The sequence below is a fragment of the Leptonotus elevatus genome, chromosome 3 (genome assembly GCF_054856555.1).
Source record: "Leptonotus elevatus isolate MCC_2025b chromosome 3, RoL_Lele_1.0, whole genome shotgun sequence".
NCBI lineage: Eukaryota > Metazoa > Chordata > Actinopteri > Syngnathiformes > Syngnathidae > Leptonotus > Leptonotus elevatus.
Genome location: NC_141241.1, coordinates 21872544 through 21890389, shown reverse-complemented (window position 1 = coordinate 21890389; position 17846 = coordinate 21872544). Strand labels below are relative to the sequence as shown.

At 39.9% G+C, this 17846-nt stretch overlaps 1 protein-coding gene across 3 annotated transcripts in view; it reads left to right on the top strand.

Annotated features, from left to right (window-relative positions):
- Positions 1 to 17846, top strand: part of tspan4a (tetraspanin 4a) — a 124305-nt gene that overhangs the window by 13605 nt on the left and 92854 nt on the right. Inside the window, exons 1-2 of one of the 3 annotated variants that reach the window (XM_086070711.1) lie at positions 13774 to 14246; positions 15245 to 15324. In XM_086070711.1, coding sequence (XP_085926837.1) covers positions 15262 to 15324 — 63 coding nt within the window. In that variant the 5' untranslated portion in view covers positions 13774 to 14246; positions 15245 to 15261. Of the gene's footprint in view, positions 1 to 13771; positions 15325 to 17846 lie in introns of those variants that run through there. The other 2 variants (XM_086070710.1, XM_086070709.1) reach the window with 2 other exon arrangements.

Sequence of the window (17846 nt, the reverse complement as noted above, 5' to 3'; positions counted from 1 at the left end):
GGCATCTTCTCCACAGCTTGACCCTGTCTTCCAAATGCCCTAGGCAGAATCTGGACTCGCTGAGCATAACATTCTTCCACATTTTCAGGTACCAGAAGCTCAGCAATAGTCAATGGCAACAGCAAAATAATCAGTTTGCCATTGGCAGAGAAGGATTAGCTTATTTTTTTTTTCTGGGCAAACCCACATACCGGCTCTGCCGCTCATCCCACAAATGCATGTTGTTTGCAAATGTGGCACCATTTAAAAGGGACATAACGAGGCTTTTGAACGGCGTAATATTTTTTGGCAACAGGCATTATTAGAATGACGAAATCATCTACCAAACACAAATTTTGTTTTGGTTCCGTTTATGAGGCGGATCCAGCTGCAGATACAAGAGATGAACTGCAGGTTATGATACAGATATATTTATTGTAACATGTGGCTAATGTTGTGGCTGGAGGCAAACACTCCTGTTTGAGAGGCTAGCATGAATATGAGCGCAGAGTCCAGGCAGGCAGGCAGCAAACAGAGAGAACAACAGAGCAGTCAGTGTAAGTATATCAGAATATAAATGTGACCTTTCTAAATGGCTGGATGCAAAAAAGTAGACAGAGTGATGACGATCTGGCAGTGCAGCTGCTAATTTGTTGGACGAGATGCAGCCACTGGCAAACCTGCAATGACTTCTGACCTGACTTCTTACCTTTTTACAAATACCGTACATAATTATATATCTGATAATGAACGTCTCTGGTATGACGCAATTAAAAAAACAAACATTTTAATATGTTGTTGTCAGTATATTAGATACATTTTGATTCTGAAGTGCTTGAGTTGTGTGCTGTTATATTGCATTTTACGGCATGACAGTGGTGGTATTTAGAGGTGGCTCCCATTGAAGTGTACGGTGCAGAATTCACAAAACAGCCCAAAGATAAACCCTGACACACCCATTTTAGTACACTGGGTATTGAGATGCTTGTCTAATACCTCAATCTTCTCAATATGACATGTATGTGATGAAAACAGCTAATTCGTTTTTGACAGTGTAAATAAAAATAATCGTCTTATTAACTGCCTGCCACAGCAGTCACTAAGATGTACTCGTCACTTGTTTTTGTCAAAAGCGAGCAGTCTTCTACTAGACTTTGCATTCACTATAAAAACAGTTTATTTTCTTTTATCAACACAAAAAATGTTCAGCTGACAGTGTTGTGGGTAATTGGACGGCGACGCATGCTGTGCAATTCAAAGAACAACATACCCTCCGTCCACTTTCTATAGCATGGTGACGGCTGTTGACTGCCTCTGGTTACTTGTTGTCAAAGCAAAACAAAAAGGCTGGAGATGTGAATGCCATTTCCCGCTCACAATTATGTTCAGTAAACGTTTGAAAAAACAAAAAATCTCTGTGAGCACACTATGTACTGTGTCTACAATATTTTGATATTAATGCTTAGAGAACAAAATTATTTAAATTTTTGTCCGTTTTTCTTTTCTGATTAATTTACAACAAACAATACCAAATTTTCATTTTAATTGCATTTGCACATGCTACTATAGTTGGCTATTGTCACTTTCAACATTGCATATGTGCAATATTTTCAGTGCGATAAATGACAAGGTGCAACATACTGTATCTTTTTTGCCATTTCAACTACTTGAGAGACTTTCCCCCTTTCTCATCTGGTTTATTTGGTAATGCTTCCCATTATATTCTATGCCTTTTAAATAGGGGTGTGTCAAAAAAATAGATTCTCATAAGAATCGCGATTCTCATTTAGTACGATTCAGAATTGATTTTAAATGTCCGAAAATCGATTTTATTTAAATTATTTTATACTGTCTTACCTTTGTTTGTGTGTGCCTTTATTGGGAGCGCTGTTCATGTTGTACCCGATTTGGCCACTTAGGGGCAGTGTGGTTCCACGCGGTCTGATACACTGTTAAGTTGCAGCCACATTAGAGAGTAGAAGGGAAAAGTCACGATCAAGTTATTCCAATAAAAGTTGTTTTTTGCAGAGTGGAGCCGTTCTTTTGAGTGACAAAAGTGCCGTGAGTAGCGCACTAATTAGCATTAGCGAGTCAGACTGGAGTAGATAATTACGATTCCTTACACATCTATAAATTGAAGCAAAAATCATTGTGAATCAAATAATTGTGAATCAAAAATCGTTCTTAATCGAAAATCGATTCTGAATCAAATCGCACACCCACACATCGTAATGGAATCGTGAGACATTCAAAGATTCCCACCCCTACTTTTAAATCTCTCTCACTGTTCTATGCTGCTGTAACCAGTGATTTTTTTCCTGTCTTTCTGTGGGATCCGTTGTCTTATTTGATCTATCAATTTGTTATGGTACAATTCTGCTCGGTCAACCCAGATCAGGCTTTCTTTTGGCTGCCGCTTGCGTACATAATGTTTCATCATACCAGCAATAGCATGTAATTCTGCTATTAATTAAACAATAATGGGAAAACATGGTACAGTACAGTTCTGTGCATTGCAATTGTCCATATATAAGATGCACAAATGGTGTAAAATCTTTACATTTCATTGTAATACTGACTTGTCAGTTCTCAAGCTAAACCTAAACGAAACATACCAAAATGAACACACAGCACAGTAATGACACTTAAATAAAAGGAAGCCGTAGTAGTAGTAGTCATGTGACGTTTAATGCCTGCTAGAGGCACCTTTATTCTCGGTATTTACATACTATAACTTGTTTTTGGAGGTATTAAGTATACTACACACCGTTTGCATATCTTCATAGGAAAAAAATCGTCACCATTTTAAATCAAATGCAAGAGCCAATTTAATTATTGGAATCATGTTGTGTCAGCGCCTAGTTACAAGTGTAGAATATTTGGCATGAAGCCACCGTGGAGGCATATTTCTTCTCTGTTGTCCATTGCTACCAAATCTGATACAGATCTTCTTTAAACATTCAACATTCTACAGAATTCAAATGATATAGGCAGGCTATAACTTCCGTCAATCTTGGTAATAGTTTTCAGTCAATCTTCAAAGCTATAAATTTATCTCAGAACAAGAACCCTATTGGATCGGAATGATATCCAACACAACGTTATGCCATTTGTTGTGGTCATAATTCACATTTTTTACATTTCACTCAACAGGTTTCTTTTGTTTGCATCAACTGCCACGGTTTAAACAGCCACACATCCATTTGTAGCACTTCTGATAATTGAACTAGATCTATTTGGTGAAAAAAAATCAGATGCATTTATTTAAGCCTTGCGAATCTCAACATTGCACATCTGTCTTGCAGGCGACTATCTAAAAGCAATTTTTAGCCACCAAGAGGCTGAGTGCGGGGAATCTTTACCTTGTTGGGTGCCCGTGTGGCGACAACAATCATTGATCCAAAAGGCTGCTTTGTCAGTTTTATTTTCCGTTAGAAGCAAACATGATGATTACCACACGTCGTTTGTTCCATTAGTGGGTTCAAATTGGTTCCAAAGCAATCAACACGTGGTCATCAAAAAGTAGGACCTCCAAGTTCACACTGACAGTTCAAAAACATTTCCAACAAGTGAACAGCTGACACTAGGATTCAAATCCTGGCTCCGGTCTTTCCACATGGAGTTTGCATGTTCTTCACATGCTTGCGCGGGTTTTTCCAGCTTCCTCCCACATTCCAAAAACATGCACGTCAAGTTAACCGGGGACTCTAAGGTGCTCGTAGGTGTGAATCTGAATATGTACAGTTGTTTATTTATATGTGCTCTGCGATTGGCTCTTGCCCAAAGTCACTCTGAGGATAAGTGGAATAAAAATGGATGGACTTTCAATATTTTAACCTTAAACCACCTGACAACGTGTGTAGTCCTACAGTAAGTATTGCTGGAATATTATAACACTATATGATCTAAAATATGAAATGGTTAACAGTTGTGCACAAACATTTTTTAATCAAATGTAATTGGTTATACTAGTTTGAGAAAGTATTCCAAATAGTTACAGTCCTATTCCTACTGACTTGTAACTGTAACCAATTATATTTCTAAAATAATCTTCCCAACCCTGCTCGTACCATAAAATGGACCATTTGACTTGACGTGAAGTCATTTCATGTGCTCCTCAGAGATGTGCGGCTGGTTATTCCCAGTGCTCTGTGATGTGTGGATGAATCCCACACACAGGACCTTATCTGAACACTCCACTGAATATATTACTCACTCTGGGATTTCACTGACATATTGACATTGTTTTGATGGGGCGGGTCAAAGCCAAAAGCAATAGCTATTCATCTCTTAATCATCAAGAAAAACACTTGGAATAAATAATATATGATAGAACTTACTATCTCATGTGAGATGAAAGTTCAATGGCACTTAGGCTGACTTAATTGTGTCGAATAAACATTTCTCTTTACAGTATTTACTTTGCTATTTATTCGAGGGGGGTAAAATCTATCTCATACCTTATATTACATTGGGATCGTTTAAAAAAATTTTTTTTTCTGAAGAGCTAAGTTAATTCGGTAATTACACCAATTTTGACCCCAAACATTTTGCTGATCAATTTGAGTTATCATAGGAGTCCAATTTCGATATCACCTTGTATCAAGTTGCAAGTCTACGGATAGTTTCTACCTGTATCACATTTCTTGCCCATTTGTAGATCTTCCTTTTAATGTTGCCCCACAGGCTCTCAGTCGGGTTGAGATCAGGGGATGATGCTGGTCACACAGTGAATTTTTTTCCGGTTATATCTACAGCAGCTGACACTTCAAGTGTGCGAGGATGCTCATATTGCATGCTAATGATTTTACCACAGAAAGCTCGGTTCTTGTTTTTATATCACGGCAGCAAATGGTCCGTTAGAAACTTCACACGTTGACACCGTCAGTCACCCAAAAATCGGCCCACCATCTCACTCCCCGTTATTCCACCCCAAATTGACACGTCGTTACTTTCTTGCTGAGGTCGGAGTCTCGTTGAGATATGGTGGCCATCTACCAAGCATCCAGAATTCCATCCATATGGACCCTTTGTAGTATACAGCATACATTAGTCTTCATGTGTCTGATTTCGGACAAAATTCGGATTACATCATAAACTGGTCGCTAGTCAGTCGCAAGGCATATAGAGACAGATTCATTCACACCATCACTGCATGGGAGCTGGACCTACACTATTTGCACCAAAGTCAGGAATGTACAAACCCAATTCCCAAAAAGTTGGGACACTATACAAGTTGTGAATAAAAACTGAATGCAATTATGTGGAAGTGCCAAATTTCAATATTTTATTCAGAATAGAACATAGATGACAGTTCAAAAGTTTAAACTGAGAAAATTTATAATTTTAAGGGAAAAATATGTTGATTGTAAATTTCATGGTGCCAACAAATCTAAAAAAAAAAGCACTCAGTTTATAAGCATGGGCAGCTTCCACATCTGGAAAGGCATCATCAATGCAGAAAGGTATATTCAGATTTGAGAACAACATATGCTCCCATCCAGTCATCATCACTCTCAGGGAAGATCTTGCATTTCTCAAGACGATAATTAATGCCAGACCACATGCAGCACCAATTACAACATCAAGGCTGCGTAGGAAAAGGATCCGGGTATTGAAATGGCCAGCCTGCAGGCCGCTTCTTTCACTTCTAGAGCACATTTGGCTCATCATGAAGGGGAAGGTGCAACAAAGAAAGCCCAAGACAGTTGAACAGTTAGAGAGACACGTGTTAGACAAGAATGGGACAGCATTCCTATTTCTAAACTTGAGAAACTTGTCTCCTCGATCCCCAGACGTTTTCAGACTGTTGTAAGAAGAAGACGGGATGCCTCACAGTGGTGAAAATGGCCTTGTCCCAACTTTTTTGAGATTTGTTGACACCATGGAATTTAAAATCAAATAGTTTTCCCTTAAAAAGATACATTATCTCAGTTTAAACTTTTGAACTGTCATCTATGTTCTATTCTGAATAAAATATTAAAATTTGACACTTCCACATAATTGCATTCAGTTTCTATTCACAACTTGTATAGTGTCTCAACTTTTTGGGAATTGGGTTTGTACCACTACACCATCAGTAATGTGAGCAATTACGTTTTCCTTTAATTAGGCACATCTGGGAAACTAATGATTAGACCTATCTGAGGTTGATATAAGGGATCTAAGCAGAGTGGATAAACACCATTTGGAGAGCTTACCATGGGAGAGAAAAAAACAACAACCTAAAATGTTCATTTATCCTAAAATCTTTTATGCCTGATAATTTGGAACACTACAGACTATATAAACCAGTACCAGTGGCGCATACTATGACTTAATTAGTAGTCCAAGCTTGCTCAAGTTCTGTTGCAGAGATTTGATACTTTCCAGTCTGGAAACACATCGAAATTGATTCTCACAAATCAAATTTAAGTCATTCATTTGATATGTGTCTGAGTTTGGCTGTGTAAATCAGATTCCCAACTGTTCTGCGTGTCAGGGCATGAATTTCAATGTGGCAATCCAATTTGCTTTTCACTCAACACGACTGGAAATATCATCTACACACAAACACTTGTATTCTGTCGTAACACACCACACATTGGTTGGATCATTTCAGTAAAACAGTATTTAGTTAAAGCCATCTGCAATGAGAGAGATCTGTCACTGGCTGCGGAGTGCTCCATCATCAATACGTGTCCGTCTTTAAAAATACGCAACGCATGTTTGGTCTGCATATAGATACATTTACAGCATTGCCCTTATTTATTCTCCTTTGGGGGAGTATTATTTCCTTCATATCTATAAATACATACTCATACACAGAGAGCAAATTTGTCTTTTGTTGGGCGGAGTTTGACTGGCAAGCACCCCCCACCCCTTCTAGCAGGGATTAGCAGCAGAATGCAAATAGCAGATGTAACCCAAAATGCATCTGCAGGTGTTGGAGGTGCTCACACTTCAGATATGGAGGCACAAATCAGTCCATCATCAAGATGCTTGCACTTCATAGAGTGTGGAAAGATATTCATAGCTGCAGATCACTGGAACAGACTTCCTCTGACACGTTGTAATATTCTTATCAGTTTATAAAGGGGATGAAAATACCACATGATAAGGTTGGATTGTTAATGTCCTTGCATCTGCATGATCGTCTGTGTTACGTAATTATCTCTCACGAAGAGGACTAATGAGGAAGCCTACAGAGTGGAAAAAATGGTTTTATTTTGTGAACAGCTTGGATGTCTTGATGCTACCATCATTCACATGCATGGGCCCAATTCAAATGATCTATAGGTTGAACGCATGGGGTGCAATAGCGGAATGGTTGGTTGAGTTTGGTGCGGAAAAACTCAAGAGCGCATTAAACACCTTTTGTGACATTGGCCGTCTCATCTAACATCTTGTAGAAAGTCTCCTTTCAAGGGGGACCAATTCCAATGCGTATTTCAACTTTCTGTTAGGTGTAATGACCTGGCGTTTCATTGCCGTTATTGTGATAGAGTACTTTGAGAATGAAGAAACTGGGCACAAAATCAGGTGCGTGTCACGAAGTAACTGTAGTGCAAAGAATAGAAGCATGTCTCAAGGGGAATTCTTCAAAGGCGCACCAAATTCTTACCCCAAAATAGTGTTGCATTAAATGTAGAAACTGAATAATTGATAGGCGAATAAATTATGAATCATACAGAATGTTCAAACATCTTAATGGTAGCATCACCAACACTTGTACTGGTTGTCAGCAATCCGTACAACTGCGAACTTTGGTCAGTGCCACCTAAATGGGGAAGTATTTGACAACAATGTTATTTACCAATCCGTCCAAGAAATGGTTTCAATAGAGAAATCATTTTCATTTTTGCTTGTCACATGACGTTAATTAGCAATTTAACAGCTGTCACAAACGCTCCATTATATTGATGGACTAGGGAAAATGTTTGACATGTTTGATAATTGCATGCATCCTTCTTTATGCGGTGGCTAATGCAATCAAAAGATATATTGAGAGGCGTGACAGTCACAGAGAGAGAACTTTGCTTTTAAAAGAAATCATGTTTGGATCATTTCACAATTTAGTCAGACAAATGTGGGAAAACGGTAATCTTCGTTTGTGCTATATTATTATTCTATGTCTCAAACATCTGAAATTTTGGAAAGCAATGAATGTCATGTCGAGAAAACAAGTGAGGAACTTGCTGAAAACATTACCGCAGAATATGAAAATATATTTTCATATCAGGTGCTGAAACAATTAAGCTACATTTTATTGAAACACTACATGACACAATTACTATTTGCGTGATTCAAATCAATGATTAACTCTCAAGGTCACCTTCAAGTAATATTGTCAGTTCAGCATGCTGTTATGTAAATGTACCGACTTTGACGATCTCAATTTCCACCTTTCAGCATAATTGAATCAGCTGCTAAGACGGCAGCTGGAGTTAGATTTTTCTTAAAAGAAGCCTCAAGTGAAACAACACAAATAAACTAGAAAGGTCAGTTACCGAAATCAGCCATCCATCCATTTTCTATCCCACTTATCTTGCTCAGACTTGTTAAGATGGAGCATATCCCTGCTGACAATTTAAAGCCTGGACTTGATACCAGTCAATCACAGGGTGCATAAGACATACAATAAGACTCACATTCACACTATCACTGAATGAACCTGTTGTCTGAACTGAAATGAGGGAAATGAATCACTACACTGTGCCTTATAGAAATCTGCCGTTTTTACTGTAAAATCCTGTGAATAACACTTGGTTTTTTTTCCTAATGAATAAATAAAAATCGTTTTTATACATGGGCTAATAAGAAGCATTTTTCCACATTGCTTAGACCAGGGTTCACCAATTCTGGTCCTCGAGGTCCGGAGTCCTGCAGGTTTTAGATGTTACCAACACACCTGATAATAAAGATCAGGATCGTTATCAGCACTGGTCTGAATATATGACTTGGATAGCTTGAAGCCGCGAGTCTGCCATGTTGCTCCTCCCGAGAAACGTTTCTCGGCATACGATCCTATAGATTTACAGTATCGAAATTGGAGAACATTCGAGCCAGTACTTAGTAGAAACAGCATGATTTATGATGTTTTAAATTTGTTAAACATAAACAAGAGGACTTCAGACATTTTACAACTTGCCTTAAATACATGAATACATTATATGCTTAATGATGTTTACAGTAGGAAACTTGTGTATTTTTGTTAAAGAATTATAACTGTAATTCAAAAGATGCCTCTGCCAAATCCAATATTGGGGTTGGGGAGGAGTTCTGGTGGGTGGTGTCTGGTCGGTGCTGGATTTCACCTTCCTTGGTTTTCTTTGGTCCCCTCGGGTCTCCTGACGGCGGTGTTCGGTTTAGGTGAACGGTATGAGATTTTTTTCTAATAGGTTTTTGGTGAGCTAACAAATACACGCACACACGCACGCACGCACATACACATACTCACCCACACACAAAAAAAATAAAATAAAATAAAAAAATAAAAAAAATAAAAAAATAAAGAGCAATCATGATGACATTTCCGAATGAACAATACTGAGCTCTTTAAAAAGAAAAAAAAGAAAAAAAAAGAAAGAAAAAAAAGACAAAAAGAAAAAAGAAAAAAGGGGTCTTCAAAGCAGCACACTCCGTTCACTTGTTAATTATTTATTTATTTTTGACTATTTTTGACCCCGCCACAAACACCCTACCCCGCCCCCCTCATACTTACTGCCTACGCGCTGTATATGTCTTATTTGTACATATACCGTATAGTTTATACCAGTCCCGCCGCTACACCTTTGGGTGCCCTAAGTTTAAAAGTGTGTTGATACCCCAAATTTTATTTTTATTTTTTTCGCAGGGTGGGGGCATTTCTCATGCAACAATAATAGTTTGTATGCCTTAAAAGACCCAACCCCAACCTTTTGTTGCGCCACGGACTGGTTCAAGGTTTTCGCAGACTAGCAATCATTCACAATTCACATGGGTTAGGGTGATCAAAAGATGACACGATTGATTGCTGCTTTGGTCTTGTGGCTGCACGGCTAATTAGTAGCGGCTAGGGGTGTTAAAAAAATCGACTTGGCAATATATCGCGATATTGCAGCGCACAATTCTCGAATAGATTCGATATGCGGCCAAATCAATATTTAAACCAGATTTTTTTAAATGGAAATATTCAACAAAACGTCTTACTTAGAGGGTGGGATATTTTGAGGCTGATGCTTCGGGGGGAAAAATCTGAGCTTTATGAGAATTTTAGGATGCCCCACACGGACGATGGTGCCTTACGCACTATGCGTACTCTGCGTATAGGGCGTGGCGGCCCTGGTTTGTACAGTAGTCTGCTCGTGCGATGGGAGTAGCAAGATGGCCACCCGGTGGCTTCAAAGGCTTGCACGTATGGACTATCGGCTATCCAGTCATATATTCAGATCAGTGGTTATCAGGCATGCTGATGAGCTGAATATATGAATCAGGTGTGCTAGTGGGCACAAACATCTAAAACCTGCAAGACTCCTGACCTCGAGGACCGGAATTGGTGAACCCTGATTTAGACATTTACCAATACCTAGGCAGTACCTCGCGGTTGGAAAAAATATATATACAATTGCTAATGTAAAGTGCATCTCATACACAACCTAACTCAGTATGTGTCACATACTGTAATTTAAAATAAATTTCAAAGCAACTACAAAATTAAAGAGATTTAAAATAAATAAAAAATACAATAACAAAGTAGTTTAGTATTATTACTAAACGAGCATACATTGCAAGAAAAATATTTTTGAAAACATGACCTTAATCATAGGTATGGGCAAAGAGCATAACTTTAAACCCGGATTTAAAAGCATTTATACTTTATTGGTATGTTTTTAATCTTTATTCATTTAAATTATTGCTATACTGCGATTGGGTGGCAATCAGTTCAGGGTGGACGCCGCCTACTGCCCGTAGACAGCTGGGATAGGATCCAGCACGCCCACGACCCTCGTGAGGATAAGCGGTTCGGTTCATGTAAATAATGATACTAATAATAATAATAATAAATACCAGAAAATTAGTATTATACAAACGTAAAAATGCTTTTTAAGGGTGATTTTGAGTGAGGCGTATTATACACAAGTGTTATTAAACAACTTCAGCAATGTATTCTTTGACAATCTCAGATTAAAGTGCAAGAAAAGTTTGGGACAAAATGAAGTTAACTGAACAATAAGAAGAAAACAAGTACTGTAATCAACCAACCTATTTTTAGAGAATATGTATGCAAACATTTTCTCTTTGCTTGCGCAGTGTATGCAAATCAGAATCATGTTGCATTGCAGCAGCCAATGAATATCGACAGATTTTGCTCAAATGGCATCTTGTTAGACTGCAATCATTAAAATTCTATCAGATAAACAGCTGGAACAATCTCGTTCTGTATGATTTTAATGCTAGTGTGCATGATGTGTATAAAGTTTTCTGTGTGGCCTGGCTTTTTTTTTTTCCAATGAGATGCGATATTCTCAGTAGGCTCATATTCCATCTTTAAACAAGGGAAAGCCAGATAGCCTCATGGCCCTTTAAGACTGCACAGGGACCACACAGCAACATGGTGCACTTTGTTTAGCTCCTTGAGTCCATTTACCTCCTGCTTCAATACAGGCTTTCACTAGTACTTAAGTAGGTATTTAGGAAATGTCACTGTTAACAACAGAGCTGAGTTACATTATGCAATGTGTTGCCAGAAAACGTGTATTTGTACATATTGAGCCACAGCATCTTCTGCAAGTTCTCACACATTGAGAAATTGACACACAAAGAGGGTGGCTGGGGGGGGGGTAGAGAGAGAGTGAGAGAGAGAGAGAGAGAGAGAGAGAGAGAGAGAGAGAGAGAGAGAGAGAGAGAGAGAGAGAGAGAGAGAGAGAGAGAGAGAGAGAGCTGTTTAGTTCATCCCAGCCTGTAAAATTGAGAAAAAAAACGACTGTAGATTATTGCAATTAGTGCCGTAATCAACATAAGTGGGACACATATTGCTTTCATGTATACTCAAGTACAAATACAGATTATGAATAAATACCTTTACTATGGCTCCATCTTTTTTATCATTATGTGTATTAGATTTGATCAGTCAATGAAAAATTCTCATTTATTTTTATTTATTATAACATATTTTCCGCATGACACCGTTATATCAGTTTTTATTTGAGAAAGTGCTCAACTCTGATTCTGAATTCAAAATATGAAGGGATTTTTGTCTTCTGAAATGTGCTTAATTTACTGTATTGATTATATATTAATACACTCTGCAATTAACTGGCAACTAGTCCAGGGTGTAGTTTGTCTTACATGTAAAATCATCTTATTTAAGCGCCAGCTCCCCATGACTCTGAGCAGGGTGAGCAGTATAAAACTAGATGGGCACATATAAGATATTTATGATAACACTGAGATCAAACAACTTCATCAGCAATGTCTTTAATGCTCTTTCTATGTCAGGGAGCTCTCGACATCTTACCATTTTGGAAGGGGACTTTTTCATTTTTAGTATCTCTCATAAGGGCATTGCCCACCCACCAAATGTGAAACAAATGAAGCTGTTTTTAATTCTGCCAAATTATGAGTATTTTTGCAATATTTTCTCAATGCAGAAAAGAATGACGCCCATTTTAAAAAGTCCAGAGTAAAATGCACCAAAATCTCGCACCATCACTATTTATAGGTGGAAATGGTTTTTTTTCAAGTAGCTTTTCTTAATAGAGTCTGATAACGAACACAGAAATATCCAAAAACATAAATAAAAAAAACTGTGTCCCAAACCAATAGTTTTGAAACAAAGCTTATGTTAATGTAGTCAGATAAGTGTTTCGGTGTATCACGTGACATAAGGGCATATGGCCCCTATGCCTAAAAATACTTGGCCATAATTCAACAATGCTTGTTAACATATCTTTTATTGAAAATGCTAACTAATGCCTGCACAACATAAATGTCAAAAGAAAAAAAAGTATTTGGTTCATCTACGCAATTATGCCCTTTGCTTTGCAATTTAAAAAAGCATGTCTTTCCATCAATATTCCTCAGGCAGTAAAAAGGCCCGTCACTCTAATTGCTAATTACCTTTTTATCACTGACGCTGTCTGCCTGGGCTGGGCCCAGGAATGTTTCATGAGAAAACACCATTAGTTCAAATGTCATGCGCGCAAGTCGCATTCAATCTGCAGATGAGGCATGACAGAAAACCATTACATATTTAATGAAGCCATGAGTTCATTCCGAACCTTTGAAACATCCCTTTAGAGCTGTAAAGCAACTGACACAGATGTGGAGCGCAAGCATTTATTTTAGTGTGAATGTGAGCTGCAGTGGCCACTTGATATTTATGTCCACATAATCGCACTTTAGGGTGCAAATCTGTTTCGGTTGCAGCTCCGCGGATGCTGCATGAGCAAAGTCCACGGGGAGAGCCCGAGAACGGAACATGACTGAAGCCAAGCATGCACTGAGTGGCCGGGCTTGTGTGCAGCAACGGTGTCTGCATGTGGAATGAGTTTTAAGCAGGAAGTCGAGAGCAGAAGAAGATGAAGCACTGGTGCAAGAGGAGCAATCTTCTCAGTGGTGCTATGTCAACAACAGTAGGTTTTGTGTGTGTAAATGCGCACTTAAGGAATGCGTGTGTGCAATCTGAAGGATGGCCAGGTATGATTGGCGTGTGCTTGAAGGAGGTTGGGGCTGCAAGAAACCGATTGGCTGTGCTTGATAGTAGGGAGTGGCTAGAAAAGAATAGGGACGTCTGTTCCTGTCTTTTGCTTGTTGGTTTTTGGGACAGCTATCGAAGAGACGTGGTGATTGCGCATGCTGCGCGCAGACTGCTTGTGAGAGAAGGGACAAGAGAAAAGGGGGAGGGAGGGGGAGCAAGAGAGAAAGACACCAGAAGCAAGTGAATAGAGAGGGAGGGAGCTTCAGGCAGAGGGACTGGACCAGCGTTCAAACACTGCAGTCTTTCTTTTGCTTCTGTGAAGAAACTATCCTTCTTCCCACTGCCATGACCCCGCCGGACGTTTTGAGAGAGGAGGAGACAAACGCTCCCTAGCGCGGGTGGGAGGGACCAGAGGACGGGACACTTTGGCTTACTAATGAGAGTCTGGAAATTAATTAAGCATCGTCAGCACTAAGGGACACGTTGTGAGGCAGGCGTAAGAAGAGAATATGAACGAGTTGAAGAAGGCGACTTGATGCGTGGGCAGAGAAGAGAGAGGAGTAACCACTAGACACTTTTCGGGTAGAATTGGCAAATTAGGGCAGAGGTAAAAGAAGAGGGGAGTAGATTAGGGATTTCAATCCACAACCATTACTTTGCTCGTGCACATTATCCATCATTGTGCTTGTTCCATTCGCACTCACAGCTGCATCCTTCTCTTCTCACTGCATGCCAGCAATATCACGACTCGCACATGCTCGCTGCTGAGCTCTGAGACAGCCTGAGCGCATGTTTGAGAAGTTGCAGCGGGAACCCGATCAACAACTTCTCATGAGACCGGGTAGGACATTTCTGTATCATCTTGACAGCCCGAAGCAGGTGGGTTTACCAGGACGGGGGGTGTCAAAGCCCTCCAATCATCTGCCTGATTAAAGCGATCCGAGATGAACCTGCTAACCGTTTTATCTACCAGGGCACGACACCTGTGTTTGAGGGATTAGAGGTGGGGGGACAGGGATGGTCAGATGTGTGCGCTTGGATTAGGTCCTAAACACACACAAATTACAAAGGTGTTGCGACAGGATTATGCAAACTCTCCTGCTGCATGCAGTGACATTATAGGCTTTAGGAATCAGGTGAATGACAGAGTATTATCTCCAACAGATTAATTCTTATCAAGCTGTGACTCTTGGGATATAATTTAATCAGCTGCTCCAGGATTGGAAAGTGTTTAGAGTGACTTTCGAGGTAACCCGAGGACAGGTGCAGACACTTTCAGAATTCAACAGCACCCCTCAATGACTTTGGCTCCCTCATTGTGAACTTTGTGCCGAGTTGCGTAGTTGCGGCTAAAAACTCATATTATGAGACGCTCAAGCACGGATGAGACGCCGTACCGGCGAAGTCCGTCTCTGGACAGCAAACCTGACACGCCGCCGTTCACGTCCGGCTTCCATCGCTTCAGTGGAGAGTTTGAGTACAAGCGGCCACCGTTTGCGTTTGGCTTCACCACCACAAAGGGGCCGCAGACCACCAAGGGCCGCTGCGCTCAAGGAAAGAAGTATGTGGTGTTTTACCTGGACCTCTCCTTCATCTTCCTCCTAGAACTGCGGCGCTGCAGGATGGCTGAAGGTTGTATGATGGCCCTGCGTTATGGGATGGTCTTCTTCAACCTCCTCTTCTGGGTAAGACATCATATTTTGACTTGTATACTCTTTTGGAACTTGCTTGTCTCTTATGCTGCTTGTTTTTGTTTGTTTGTGATGTGGTAATGATGTGAAAGGACAGAGTGAAGGTGATACGGATGATGAATGTCGATGTGCGCAAAGCTCACTGTGTGGGTGATTCAAGCGGTTTCTTCTTACTATAGGATTCTTAAAGCATGGGTGTACGCTGACTTGTTTGCTGTGTTAATCTTAGAGATTTTTTTATATGCATTTCATCATAGTGTTGTTGTTTTGCGGTAAATCCTTACCTGGCTGTGCTTTGCCTGCCTGTAGTAGTGTGCACCTCAGCATAAAGATCTAAGTGAGTGTCAGTCTACGCTAGCTCGCTGATCATATCAGTTTGCCATGGAGAAGTTGGAGCTGTTTTGTCTGCCTGTGTCACACGCACGCTGATAACACCACAACAGATCACGTTCACTCACACTGTCATGTTCCCCCCAAGTGGATCAGATATGCCACAATCTCTTCTAACTTGTCACATAGTTTGTAAAGGAGTCTGGTCCCCATTGCTGCCTTGCTCTGGCACTTTTGTTGATTTGCCAGATTCTTCTGTTCTAAGAGGTAATGGAATGAGCTGAATCCTGAAATATAATTTACTCGCCCAGATGCAATCTCCCTTAGGCATTGAGCAACCTCTTCACTCTCATATCTTGTCTGCTATAAAACTCGGTGGCAGAGGAGAGGTCACAATTTGTTATTAGCACAGCTGTGCGCAATTGTGTGCGTGCGTGCGCGCGATTGTGTGTTTTTTCGCGCCGTGTATATAATATTGACCACTTGACCACACTGAGCTATTGGCCTCTCCTCTGCAGAGAAGCCAATCATGTTACAAACCTGTTCAGGTAAGAACTGTTTAAGTCATTCAGTATGGAGCCTGTCTTCTCATCTGAGTCACGCAGGTTGCTGAGATTCATCCAACTCGAGCCTCATTTTTAATTGAAAAGTGAACAACACATTTGGACTCCAGTTTAATCTGCGTTTATATTTGAAAGTATGATGTGCAGTCCTTTGTTTGATATACTTTATGATATCAAGACTGGTTCAAATACATATAGGTCTCTAGTCTAGTTTACCGTGTTTGTGAATTTGGTTGACGCGCTACACCTCCCTGGGCTGCCGTGCCTATCAGCGCATCGCGCTTGGTCACAAAAAGTAAACTGGATTTTAGACTCGGTAAAACCAGGTCTAACACAGCAAAAATTGGAGAGTTAAAATTGGAGAGTTAAATTTGTGGTTGTCCATTTTAACTCCTAAAGTGTTTAATGGTGTCCAGAGTAGGTGTTATTTCACAGAGTGGATCAACTATAGTTAGATCAACTCAGCAGTGTCTTAGATTAACTCCGCCTTGCTCCGGCACGTCTCCAGGTCGAGAGACAAGTCAGCACCATTTTCCTCCTCCTTTCCTCCTTGCTTATCACTGGGAAACAGACAAAAGGAGTTTGGGTCCACAAAGTCATTTTCACTCACAGAAGAGACTGTGTTCAACAGGAATATGCTTGAAATGCTCTCTTCAAGTGAGGTGTTAAGGTTAAACCGTCGTTACGTCGTCTATTCATTGACGGTTAACCACCTTTTGGTGAGTGCTTCCGCATTTTCGGCGAGTGAGAGAAGGACCGTGTGCTCAGTCAGGCTTTGCTTCATGAAACACTTGCCGAAAATGCGGAAGCACTCACTAAAGGTGTTAATCCGTCCGGTGGTTTAACTAGACATCTACAATCAACTGCAAGAGGAGATCTTGCAGTTTACCGACTGTCAATGTCATGCATCTATTTCTGTTTCCACAATGTCAAGCCTCCGACCACCCTGATTTTAATGCAAATCAGGTATGCCACCATGATTGGCCGAGAAAACGCTTTGTTCCATCCCACGAAGGTACACAACTGCGCAAAAGCCCGCTTACGCCTAACTCTACCGGTGAAGTAGAGTACCAAAAGAAAGAAAACTCCACCCATGTGCACAGTTAGACTGTACTTCATGCTAGATTTGCGCTGGAAACGAAAATTGAGCCCAAAATTGCAAACTCATCAAAAAAACATAATTTTATTTTTCACTTAAATGTATTTGAGTGAAACATGGCATAATCCTCACATTGATAAATAAAGCTTTTCTGAACACCCAATTTTAATCTCACACTAAAACCTACAGAACTTGCTGACATATTTCTAATATATATTTTTTAACAATGTAATACAATAAACAAATATTGCAGAGGCACTGGCATAGCAAGATGTGACAGTCCCTCAATTTTATAAATGCAGATGTGTGAAGGCACATATAGTAGGCGGGAGGGAACGGGCATGCTAATCAAAAATTGCTAAAGACTATTTAGATTTGAACATTATTTTGATTAATAAGTTATCATTTTACAAAAAGAAATCCCATTAACAGTTCATTTATTTTTAAGCAAAATGGCTGATTATTGTCTGGTTCCGCTGTCTAATATGCAAATGTTTCCTTTTCTACTCTATCCTAGTTCAAAA